The 13,218-nt window shown below is 39.4% G+C and overlaps 1 protein-coding gene across 2 annotated transcripts in view; it reads right to left on the reverse strand.

The window, feature by feature from the left end:
• The window catches only part of LOC102294758 (oxysterol-binding protein-related protein 10), a 92,174-nt gene that overhangs the window by 54,498 nt on the left and 24,458 nt on the right, over positions 1-13,218 (reverse strand). For both annotated transcript variants that reach the window (XM_005927666.3, XM_005927665.3), the window contains exons 3-4: positions 2,785-2,864; positions 121-189 (exon numbers count right to left, since the gene is read on the reverse strand). In XM_005927666.3, the coding sequence (XP_005927728.1) occupies positions 121-189; positions 2,785-2,864 (149 nt within the window). The remainder of the gene's footprint in view (positions 1-120; positions 190-2,784; positions 2,865-13,218) is intronic.

The following is a 13,218-nucleotide window of genomic DNA, read 5'->3' on the forward strand; positions in this document are numbered from 1 at the left end:
CTCTCATGGTTTAACATTTGAAGCATTTGAAGGTGAACCTGTGTGTGTGTGTGTGTGTGTGTGTGTGTGTGTGTGTGTGTGTGTGTGTGTGTGTGTAATATTTGTCTGTCATTTACTCACCAGCAGCTCCTGGCCTCCTCCTGCTCTTTCCACACTCAAGTGTTCATCTGAGCCCTTTAGCTTCCTCACCTGAAACAAAAAGCATAAACTAAGTAAAAAAGAAGAAAACCTATTTGAAAAAAGCAGCTGCTTCCAAAGAGCGAAGAACAGTAGAAAAAAAAATGTATAAAAATACAAATTTCATCTTAAAGTCATCTTTAAAGTTCTGCAAATTTAGTATGCAAACATAGTGAATACATACACAAGTATTTCTTTTCTATTCATGAAGCTAAAGTGAAAAAAATGCCAGGAAAATCACTACACTCAAAAATCTTTGCATTACAAGTAAAATATTATGGTGATTAAAATCTAAATCTAAAAGTTTGTTTCTCTTTTTATCCTGTAGGCTTTATCTATGTTCGAGAATATAAATTAGCCCAGAAGTCCACTTAGTAACCCCTTGGCAATGTGTATCACTGGTGGGTGTTCTTTCCTGTGGGTTGATATCATTCGCAAAGATAGTACCTCAGAATACTTTGGTATCTAGCAGATTCCTGCATTTGACCTTAGCTTTCATGGAAGATCCCAAATTGTTTGGAAAACAAAGAGTGAAACTTGGAAAAAGTCCAAAACAAACCAGAAATCAGAAACCTCACCCTCAGAGCAAAAGTTGTTACCTTACTGCTGCAATTTTACGAGGCACAAAAGAGATAACTCAAAAGATAAACGCTGTGAACTCTACATATTCCAGCGTTGCAGTACCAGATAGTGATAGCCTCAAACAAGCTTTTCCAAACTAACAGTTTGTACAGATGTTCATATAATGAAGTGGCTAATAGCATCAGCTCTAAACTTTACTCAAAAAACAAACGATGAAGTACATTCTGAGTAACTGCAATCTGATGCAAAAACCTAACTTTAATACCAAAAGTTTGCAGAAATAACACAGTTTGGATTCTTTCTCTTGTTCATGCACTGCTGATTTTCACACTGTCACCACCGGCTGTGGAGCTCCACAAGGAGCTCTATAACAAGCCTCATTCTCCACTGGATCAGACGAATGGGGATACACCCCACAGAGATACAGGCAGCACACACACACCGACACACATAGAACTAATCCCTTGACGACCACACTAAACCCCCAAAGAAGCAATGGCCCAAACATTATTCCATGAAATCCATATTTGGAAAAAAAATACAGTTTTTGATGAAGGTAGTTATAATGCACCCAACTCAGTAATCCATCTGGAGTGAGCATACAGCGATAAGAAGAGGACAGTGACGCCAGGGACTCTTAGCTGCACATGCATCCTTTATTAAAGCAGCAGGAGCGCTCTACTACACGATATTTCCCTAAATCACTAAATCAAAGGAAGGACTAAAAATACTCTCAGATAAATCAGCAGGCAAAGCTTCACAAGACAGATGAGATGAGTTGGGCAAAGGGTGTCAGCCTCACTTTTGTTGCCGTTTTCATTTTATTTCTTGCGTACATTAACACATTTCTGTGTGTCTCGTTCACTTTCTTTTTCATATTATTTGTTTCCTTTTAGAATGAGTCGCTCACAAAGTCAGAGGCACATAGTTCATCTGGAAACATAACAGTACTTGTTGTCGGCAGAGATGTGGCATTTATCTGGATGGCATTTAATAAAGTCTTCTGACTGCAGATTTGCTCACTGTGATGAGCATTCATAGGGCGAGTGCAGAGAAGAATCGGAAAATGTAACAAACCTCTGTAAATCACCCAAAAGAAGATGCCACGCGCAGTGTGTCGAGGTTAAAACTATTCAGCACTATTACTTTCATGTCATCCATTTCAGTTTGTTTCATCACCATCCAAGATCATTGTCAAATAAGTACAAGAGCCGATGTACTACACTCACTTTGAAATTCAGGATGCAGCTGGAGTTCATTGTTGTTTATCCTGCTATAACACAAACGCTTTGGGAAGCTATAACCCAATAACTCTTTGAAGTCACTTGTTTTTTGTTTTTAAAGAAGCGGAAAAAATGATATTTTAGTGCACTATGACTACGAATCAATGACAGGAAGAAATAATAAAAACAGTAGTAGCTCATCTGGCTCACAATCCATAGCAAGTCACAGGTTATTGTAGCGCGCGAAGTGCTGAAAGAAAGATTTTATTGTCAATTAAAATCAACTGAGAAGTTAAGGAAGATCGCAAACAGCCAAATCTGGGACAAATTAATCCAGTTCACGACTAAATAAGATCAGGAGTATTATAATCTAGACTGTATCTTGTGATGGGTCGTTAATTAAGAGACCAATTGAAACTTAAAATGACAGGAAGAAATCTGTCACTTTTCCATTTACTCAAAGCCAGCCGCTTAAAAGCAAAATAAAAAGAAAGAGGGCAGGAATTCCTTTAGGTACGCTGCACAGAGTTTTCCACCTGAGGAAAATCCTACTCCTGTCAAAAACAAATAAACAAAAACAACAAAAAAAACTTTGTACTGAACCCAGTATGAGTTTGCAACAGTATTCTATTTCAGGCCTTTATAAACAGACACACAACAGAACATTAATCTCGAGGGAAATGTCAAGGTTCTCTGCTGACTTATCTTCCTCAGCAACAGACACCAAGAGCTTAGACCAGGGTCATGTTTATAACATGTTTCTGTGTCTGTGTGTGTGTCTGTGTGTGTGTGTGTGTTTTACCTTGGCACTGCTGTCAGAGTGACGTCTGGCACATGCTTGGAGCTGGCTGATCCAAAACTGCTGCTCCTTGGCATCAGAGGCTACAGAAAAACACACACAGAACAAAAACTAATTAAAAAAATTAAAACCCATCAACCTCCCATATGCTCCTGACTCGACTAACAAACTAGTGCATGAGTTCAGGTGCCGATCAATACACAGCTATAAGAAAGCCTTCAAGTCTCCACATCTACCAATGGTTAACAAGCACTTATTATCGGCATGAAGTGAGACAGAGTCACGGCTGCAGACAGGGGACTTTATTAAGGGTTCAAGACACTGAAATGCAGCCCAACTGCATTTCAGTGTTTTTGCTAAACTGTCTTAGTGTAAACACAACACTCGTCCATCTGCCTTTTTTATGCTTGAATAATTTATAGATCAGTGTTAAGTGGCTTAAGGATACATTGCAGTGAAAATGCCCAGGTGCAAGCACTGGAACCTAATCAGCCTTTGCCTTAATAAATAACCATTTCAAAACTGAAATTTATTGACTAATGAGTTAATGATTAGTAAATCATCCCAGATTTATATGTTATCTATTTACTCACATGTAAATAGTTTTAGTTCCTTCACAGGATGAGACCATTAGATCAAATCCAAGTGAAACTACACAGTGACTAAGGGTTTAGCATCAAACAAGGCAAAGATGTTCCCACACATGTTTTACAGTGCTTCAAACAGACAACGTAAACAAGTTGGTTTTACCTTTTTTAAACAACCAGCAGCCTTCTTTACTTTATGTTAAATCAAAATTCTTAAGCAAGTTTAACCAAAGACTTAATTAACCCCAAAAGGCAGAAATGAGTCGGTATGCCGCAAAAAACAAAGAGCAGAGAATAAAACAGCCAACACACAGTTAGCTTAGCTTATCCTCATTCTGCCAAAGATAAAAAATAAATAAATAAATAAATAAATAAAAAAATTCAACCTACTAGCGCCTCAAAAGCTAGCTAATTAACATGTTTCATAGGTTTCATTCTCCAGCTGTGGCACTAAACCGCTACTAAAAAGTAGCCACGCACAAATCCCCACATGACCCCGTTACAATTTTCGATTTGTATGGATCAAACATGTTAAACAGTGGTGCAGCATAGCAGTGCAGAATTATGCTCTTTGCTTTCCAGGCTTTTTGCTAAGCTAAGCCTAATGGGTGTAGCTACAACAGAGTTCAGGGTACACAAGTGTAAAATAAATAAGGATCTAGATTACGGTTTGAGATGGAGTGAACCGGCTACTGCTTTAAGCTACCAACTTTGCCAAAGGGCGATGAGGGCTGCAAATGAGGCATCGGTGAGGTCAACCTGCAGGATGCCAGCAATCTCATTTGCTTTTGAATGATCACTGAACTTGCTGACTGTGTTCCTGAATATTTGATCATGTTACTTTCTGAATGATGTCCTGAGGGCTGCTATCACATTTGAACCTCTTCATTTTCCTGTCCATGCCAAATTGAACACTCAGTATTCAAGAAACACCAGCAACTCATTCGGCCACTTTGCTATTCGCAAAGTGGCCGCTCAGCTTGCATGTGGTTTTTCCCCTCAGCACAGAAACAATCCAGGCCGCTATCCAAACACAAACCGCCAGATTTGCTGACTAATGCAGTGAGTTGCAGCCTCAGGCTGAAGAAGACGCTGACTGTCTGCTTGCTTTGACCTCTTCCAGGGCAGAACGGAAATCCACCTGATCTCATTTCACTGACTAATTATTAGAGAAAAAATAACTGTGATGGCACTGATAAAAGTAAGACAGCAGGTCAACTCGAGCTGGAGTACAAACAGTAGAAAAAAAGCTTTGATGCACGCAGGCCAGATGTCATTCTGCACTTCTTTTATTTCAATATAGCAAACAATAGAAAGGAACCAAAAAAAACATTTTACATTATGAAGTAAAATGCCTTTAAATTCATTAAAATACACCTGAAACGGGTATGACCTGATGATAAACCAAAAAAAGTTAGGCATATCATTAAAAATGTCTGTAACTACATATGTGACCGACTATGCCATAAAATAAAGACGTGCATTCAACATTTGGGCCAATAAAACCTCATATGACTGTGACATATCACATAAATCACATAAATCTGTTGTCCATCACTCACTTTGATCACTTTCCTCAGGACGCACCTGATACACATTCCAGCCGTTAGCCTACCTAGCTAGTGACAACAGATGCATTTTTACTACTTTACTTTACTACAAGTGGGGCTAAGCCCAAATCAACTAAACTAATCAAAGTCATCTCAACTTTGGTTTAACTGGGAACAGCAACAGAAAACAAAAATGTGTCACCTGTCACCTGAAGTCATGAATCTAGCTAAGCTAAAGCTGCTTTTCATCACAAAGCACCTGGAGCTTAAAGACCTTGAACCGTGAAACGTTGAAGAATACAAGCTCAGGAAAGCAACTTTAGAAAAAGCACATATTTCTTTTTTGGCAGCTGAACAAATTGCAAAAAGTAAGCAGCCACACTCAACTGGACAAGAACATATTCATCCAGTGGCAGTTGATAATGTGTGAATTTGTGCCTGTGACAGAACCAGCTAGTAAACAAAGTTGCACTGCTTGTGAGGATGAGGACTGCGCTAACATTCACTCACAGCTGCTAGATAGACTGTGCTCATATTAGCAATTTCTCTGTTCCACTTTACAAAACAGATACTTCTCTCAACTCTTTTGGTGCAGTCAAGGGGACAATTTGTAGAGCTTTCTGTTCTACAATCTTCTGTTGTTTAACTTTGGTGAGTCTGCGTAATTAAACCCTCACCTTCCTGTTCTCAGCTGATAAGAAAGGCACTTAGTGTAGTCTTCTGCTACTGTAGCCCACCTGCTTCAAGAGATGGTCTTCTGCCTACCTTGGTTTTAACAAGTGGTTATTTGGGTTAATGTTGCTTTCCTCTCCCTGAGGAAGTCAATTTTCCTTTGACCTCGCCCATAGAACGGTAAGCTCATTGGACATTTTCACTTTTTTGGGTCAGAGATGGTTGTGTGTGAAAATCACAGAATTTTCCTAAACGCTCAGTCCAGGCTGTCTGGCACCAACAACCAGGCCACATTCAGGGTCATCTTGACCATGTCTGCATGCATAAATGTACCAAGTTGCTGGCTTGTGATTGGCTGCTTATAGATATATGATATATGCAACTAAGCAACTAAAGTGGCTGGCAAGTGTGTATGCTCACATGGCAGAAAAATAAGGAAAGGCATAAAAGGCTAATAAAAAAGAAACCCCAATAACTCCTTAGATTTTATGCTTATCTGTTTAAGAGCCATTTCATTCTGCTTTTTGTTCTAATTATGCAGGTCACACAATAAAAATAATGCTGTAAAGTCTGTCCAGATGCCAACTTTACCAAACGGTCCATCTGAGGCTCACAGCAGCACTTGGGAGCATCTTTGCGGAACAGAAAAACAGGAGTGGGACACCTAAAGTCTTTACAAAATCCTCGCATGAATGAGCACAATAGGCCCACAAGACTTATTTATAGATCACAGCTTAAACACTGTTTCAAGTTTACCAGAAAGATGGGCTTCATTCAGATTTAAACTACTACACTGAACTCTGAATGTTTGGAGTTCAATGAGCCAGAACAGCGAGAGAAAACACACAGAGAAAGTTCAAACTGAACATCCCTCACAACTTCAAATATTCTGCTGCGTTTAGTGACTCTTACTAAGACATAACTGTCAGAAGAAAAGATAAAATGCACATAAGCACAAAGTAAACTGAGGCATAACTAAAGTTTTTATTACTTATAAATCTCAGCTGAACCTGAACCAGAACAGCACTCCCACTCTGCACACGCTGAATTAAACATGTGTCTGAAGCAGCAGGTGCCAGCCTCGAAAGGCATGTATATTTATTCCGGACTGTTCAGTGCACGGCACTTGGTTCAGTGTAAGGTTTCCTTATTTCATGCCAGCCACCGAGCCAAAAAGTTTCTGTCAGAAGTCTATTCGTGTTGGCACATCTGCAGCATGAGAATAAAATTTCAAGATCACAAGCTCCAACCAAAATGCTCTGGAAGAGCAGCAGTCGCATCAAAAATAAGCTATAGCATGCCAACAGGATTAGCGCTGACATCTGAACGAACGCTGTGCCAGTTTTATTAAACACGTACAATGTGTGAAGTCATGCTACGCGTTCTTTTTCACTTTTAATCAAACTTGCTCCTCAGTCAGAAAATGAGGCTTCCCATCTCAACCCAGGCTCCCAGGAGGTGCCAACTAACTATTTCAAAGGCAATGGATGTGTCCTCAGTGCTGGCAAGAAGAAAATGCAGCAGTGGTTTGGGCAACTGTTAACCTATTCCTGGCGTTCTGGATTTACTGGTTAATCTCATCATAGTAAAACAAAAAAAAAAAAAAAATCATTACCCTCACCAAGAAGGCTTGTTTTTGGAGGTGTTTGCATCCATGCCATTGTGTCTGCAAACACAATAGCTCGAAAAGAGTTCATTCTGATACAACAGTGTAGGTGTAGTTTAGGTGTAGGTGTGGAGTGGGATCATGTTAATGCTAATATATCGACATTTGCCAAACATCCACCAAGGTGTTAAAGGTCAACTGAATAATTTAATGATCACAAATTGACAAAAAGGCTCATAACTTAGAAACTGATTCTTACAAGTGTGTTGTGTGTTGTCAACAGATAGAAAGTACTGTGTAAGGATTTCAAATATCATGTGATATTTGACCTCTGAGCTGATCTGATCTGAAGGTAAAAGTGAATCCTTTTTAAAACTATGCTTCTTACTGCAGTTGTTTGTATTGAAAACATTCATTTATATGGGGAATGACATACGGGAATTCTAAATAACTGATTATTAACTCTGACCTCTTCTTCAAGGTCATATAAGGTAAAACCATAAGAACTGTAAGAAATTATACTTGTATATGGGAATTTCATATATCATATTATTGTTTGCATCAACATATCATGTCATCTCACTTTTACATTTGACATCGACGTTTTTGCCAGTTTGACCGAAAAAGCATTTTCAAGAGAAAGAGAAATATATTGGAGAATAATGTTATGGAGTTTAATCCTCACAAACACCTGTTATCTATCACCCACTTCTACATAATGTACCAAGTACAATGCTATTCCCTTCACAGTGAATACTTGCCAAGAGTGAGTAAGCTTGGTGGAGGTTTGCGCTCTTGGAGTGCTTCTTGTATTAAAATACGTGACGCTGCATGTAAAACCAGAAAAAAAAAGTCAAATGTATTTTCTTTAACTTTTTGTAACGTTTCTAAATTTCAAGATTAATGTGCAATAAAGGCCACATTTATCTGTTTTTGTTTAATTTCTATGTATTTTTAACTTAAAAATGTCAAACTATTTGAATTATTGTTGTTTTGCAGTGATACAAATGGATAAATACTCACTTGTAGCACATTTGTAAATTATTAAGTTTTAGGTACAAAACTGCACTGAGGTTACAAGAATCTGTTTATTGATCACAATCCCCACAGCGTTATCTCCACAGGCCAAAGAAGTTAAGGTCACCAGCAAAACTAAGTGGGAAAAGTTTGCTGGAGGAGACGAGAGATTCAGCAGGTTGCTTGCACTGAATAAATGGCTTATATCAGCATGTGCTGACCACTCAGTGCATTTTATCAACAACTTTAATATTTTTTGGGAACGCAGGCATCTGTTTAAAGCAAATGGCTTTAATTTTAACAAGTCAGCAGTGAAACCGTTCACCTCCAACTTGTTTTATTCCATACGTCATCCATCTGTGCTTGGTGCTAAAGCTGAGATAAACGAGGAGTTATCTCATAAAGAGGAACAAACAGTACTCCAAGAACAGACAAAGCCCAGCAGAAACCTTGAGGAGGAGCCTCATCTGCCCCCACGCCGGAAAAGCTTCAGAAAGGAGAGACATCAGAGGCAAGAAGAGGGGTCCCTATTTGCTTCCAACTCTCTCAACAACACCAACGACCAGGACCAGGGACCACGACCTTCCCCTGTCCCCCAAACCCCTGACAGGTCATCTCCCTCCTCCACCTCCCTTTCTCCCTCCTCGCCACACCTGAAATTCACTGAGGAGATGATGGAGTGGGTCAATGCTGGGCTCAGATCTACCCCCCGGTCCAATCCGTTTTTGCCCCCCATAAACCCCCCACCAGAGCAACCAAAGGTTCGCCATTGAGCCCCGCCCTCAACAGAGCAATTGAAGTTACATTGACCGCTCCCAAACACGAGGGGGCAAATAATACCTCTAAAACACTTAAGTTGGCTTTATTAAACGTTAGATCTTTAGCTGGGAAAACATTTTTAATTAATGATTTAATCACTGAGCACAGCCTTGATTTTATGTTTTTAACTGAAACTTGGTTGGACCAAAGTAACAGTGGAGCTGTTCTCATCGAGACGACCCCTCCTAACTACAGTTTTATCAGTGAGGCCAGGGTGAGCAGGAGAGGAGGAGGGGTTGCTGTCTTATTTAATGAATCATTTCAATGTAAGCAGCTATCTCCTGGAAGTTTTCAGTCTTTTGAATATGTGGCTTTACAGCTGAAGGCCCCATCCAAAGTTGTGTTTCTTAATGTTTACAGGCCTCCCAAATACTGCACAGACTTTTTTAATGACCTCAGTGAACTGCTGTCTGTGATCTGTGTTGATTTTGACTGTGTAATTATTGTTGGGGATTTTAACATCCATGTGGACAACCCTCAGGACAAAGGGACTAAAGACCTGAGTAACACTCTGGGCAACTTTGGGCTGACTCAGCATGTAACAGAGGCCACACATAATAGAGGACACACTCTTGACCTACTGATCTCCAAGGCCTGAGCATTTCAAAGGTTACTGTGTCTGATGTGGGCCTGTCTGATCATTACTGTGTTTTCTTTGAAAGTAAAATCTCAGCCCACACAAATATATCAACAACAGTGATCACAAAACGGTGTATAACTGAACACAGTAGTGCAATTTTTAACCAGGTCTTCCCATTAACACCTGACCTGTCCGGAGGGTCAGTCAATGAGCTCGTCAATAGCTTCAATGCTAACATGTTAAATGTAATGGACACAATTGCTCCCATTAAGGTGAAGGTTATCTCTGGAAGGAAAAAGTCTCCATGGAGAAACTCCACACTAGTGAAAAATGAAAAAAGAGAGTGTAGGAAAGCTGAGTGCAGATGGAGAAAAACAAACCTCCAGGTTCATTATGACATCTATAAAGAGAAACTTCACAATTATAATTTACAACTGAGGAGTGCAAGGAGGTCCTACTTCTCTGACATCATCACCAAAAACAGTCATAATGCTCGGGTCTTATTTTCTACAGTTGACAGGCTAACAAACCCTCCTGTGTCAGTGGCAGCTGAACTTCATTCGACCATGGCCTGCAATGACTTTGCCAAATTCTTCACAGACAAAATCCAAAAGATTAGACAAGCAATTGGTACATCAACAGCAGATCCAGGATATGTACTGTGTCCACCGAAAAACTGTTTAAACACCATGAAACAGTTTCACCCTATTAACAGCAAAGACCTGGAGGACATCTTAGGTCAACTGAACTCCTCCTCCTGCTGTTTAGATGTCCTGCCAACAAGTTTTTTCAAAAAGGTCTCAAAGACTTTAGAGTCAGACCTGTTACAGATCGTCAACTTTTCTTTATTATCAGGTGTGTTTCCAGAATCACTAAAAACTGCTGTAATCAAACCTATACTGAAAAAGGACAATCTTGACAAGACACAAATGAACAACTACAGGCCGATCTCAAATCTCCCGTTTTTAAGTAAGATCATTGAAAAAGCAGTTTCTCAACAGCTCAGTTACTTCTTAAAACAGCAGAATAACTCTATCGATGCCTTCCGAGGGTCAGTTTTTTAGACCAGAACCCCACAGCACGCTGTGAAACCGCTGTCTGCCAGTCGCTTTAATGACATATGTCTGAATAACAGGACAGTTGGAAAAAATGTCCAGTCTAATATGTTTTACTGGATCTCAGCTGCAGCTATTTTGATACAGTATGTTTACACAACAACATATTACTCCAAAAGGCGCTGAAGAACTAGGACAGGCTCTTTGACTGTACTAATGGTATCCAAACGTGATACTGAAAACTGGTTCAAAACATACTTAGAAAACAGGAAATACTTTGTATCAATAGGTAACTTCACATCTGAGCAGACAAGTATCACATGTGGTTCCCCATTCCTCTTGGGACCCCTTCTGTTTAACATTTACATGCTCCCACTGGCACAGATTATAAAGAACAACAAAATAAACTATCACAGCTATGCAGATGACACACAAATATATATCACAATGTCACCAGGAGACCGAGGCCCTGTACAGGCTCTTGGTAAATGCATTGAGGAAATTAATGACTGGTTGTGCCACAATTTTCTCCAGCTAAACAAAAACAAAACTGAGGTAATAGTCTTTGGTGCCAAAGAAAAACGATTACAGGTCACCAGAGAACTTCAATCTATACACCTAAAAACCACAAACCAGGCGAGAAATTTGGGTGTAGTGATGGATGCAGACCTAAACTTAGAAAAACACATTAAGACAATAACAAAGTCAGCTTACTATCACCTCAAGAATATTTCAAGGATAAAAGATCTGATGTCTCAACAGGACCTGGAAAAACTAGTCCATGCATTCATCTTTAGTAGGCTTGATTACTGTAACAGCATCTTTACAGGTCTACCTAAAAAATCAGTCAGACAACTACAGCTCATTCAGAACTCTGCTGCTCGAGTCCTCACTAAGACCAAAAAAGTGGACCACATCAGTCCAGCTCTGAGGTCTTTACACTGGCTGCCTGTCCGTCAGAGGATAGACTTTAAAGTTCTGATGCTGGTAACTCGTTTAGACTCACGGACTACCCATTGACCTCCAGATCCCTCAGGTCATCTGGATCCGGTTTTTTATCAGTTCCCAGAGTCAGAACCAGACACGGAGAAGCTGCATTCAGCTTTTATGCTCCTTATATCTGGAACAAACTCCCAGAAAGCCTCAGATCAGCTGAAACACTCAGTTTATTTAAATCCAGGTTGAAGACTCACCTTTCTCAGCTGCATTTGAATAAAACACCAAATCCACACTTTTAAGCTTAAATTTCAAAACTTCATTTTAACTACTGATTTTATCTACTGTTCTGATTTTATCTACTGTTTTTTTTAAATCAATTTTAAATCATGCTTTTTATTGTTTTTGTTTTTTAATGTCTCTGTAAAGCACTTTGAATCACCTTGTTGTTGAATTGTGCTATATAAATAAACTTGCCTTGCCTGGCTGACTGGCAAGGATGCACCCCCCGGCTGTGGGTAGCTCTGTGAACGGGGTTTTCAGAGTCAAAATCAGAATATTTCTTAATTTCTCTATAACTTCCAGGAGTATAAGTGTTTTGTTACAGATGCTCACTTAAATATAAATATGAAAGATACCAAACAAAAACTCAAAAGTAAAAAAAAGAAGAAGAAATAAGTAAAACTAAGGCACTCAAAGTGAAACGCTAAATTAAAATGAAATATTCCAAAGCTTAAAGCAACACTAGGTACGGTCTAGACAAGATATCACAAGTGAAAATAGTCCAAGTGTCATAATGCCGCAGGTGGGATTTCCTGTTGCATACATCATGGCTGAGCGAGTCTTGCGCTCCTGTGGCTGTACAACACAAAGAGTGTGGAGGATTGAACAACTTGAACAACATCTTCCTTTCTGAAACCTCCGTCAGAGAGTTTTCCCCTCACAGTCGAGAGGTTCACTGAACAAGGACTTACAGGACATCATTTATTTGCAGCTCATGAAACTTCAGAAACTGTTCAGAAATAGTTTTGAGGAATGTTTACAGACACTGAAGTTAAAAGCAAACAAGGATTGCAAATACTAGAAAGTCCCGTTGTTCCTGATGACGTCATTGCTGATGGCGGCCGCATTTATGAAGACAGGATTCTCTGTCTGCATTTTTTTTTTTTTATACTTAAAACGAAACAGATCAAAGTCTTTTCTTATTAACAGTTTGCAGCACTGGAATGCTTTTGTCTGTTACAGAAGTAATTAAGGATATTCAGGCACTCTTGAACCTTTTCTTTCTTTTTAAAATTCTCATTTCTCTGCTGTACCAAAAACTTCAGGAACTGTGATAGGAACATTATTCAAGTCAAACAGTGCATTTTGTGACCACCATTAATCCACTACTCATTTACTGGAGATTGGAAAAAAGAGAGTCCTCAGTACTCTCTTAATAAAAGGATTTATGCCAAACATCAGTGAAACTTTGTGATTTTCTGCAGGGGAAAAGCATCCCCTGATAGTTTTTGGGAACACTGGAAAATGTTGCGTTTAACAGAAGTGGGCTGGTTGTATTGGAGTGAAAGTTAGCAGGGTTCAAACTCCTCACACAGCTTTTTTGTTTGCTTGT

The sequence above is a fragment of the Haplochromis burtoni genome, unplaced genomic scaffold, assembly GCF_018398535.1.
Source record: "Haplochromis burtoni strain Fernald_Lab_line unplaced genomic scaffold, NCSU_Asbu1 Contig_90, whole genome shotgun sequence".
Lineage (NCBI taxonomy): Eukaryota > Metazoa > Chordata > Actinopteri > Cichliformes > Cichlidae > Haplochromis > Haplochromis burtoni.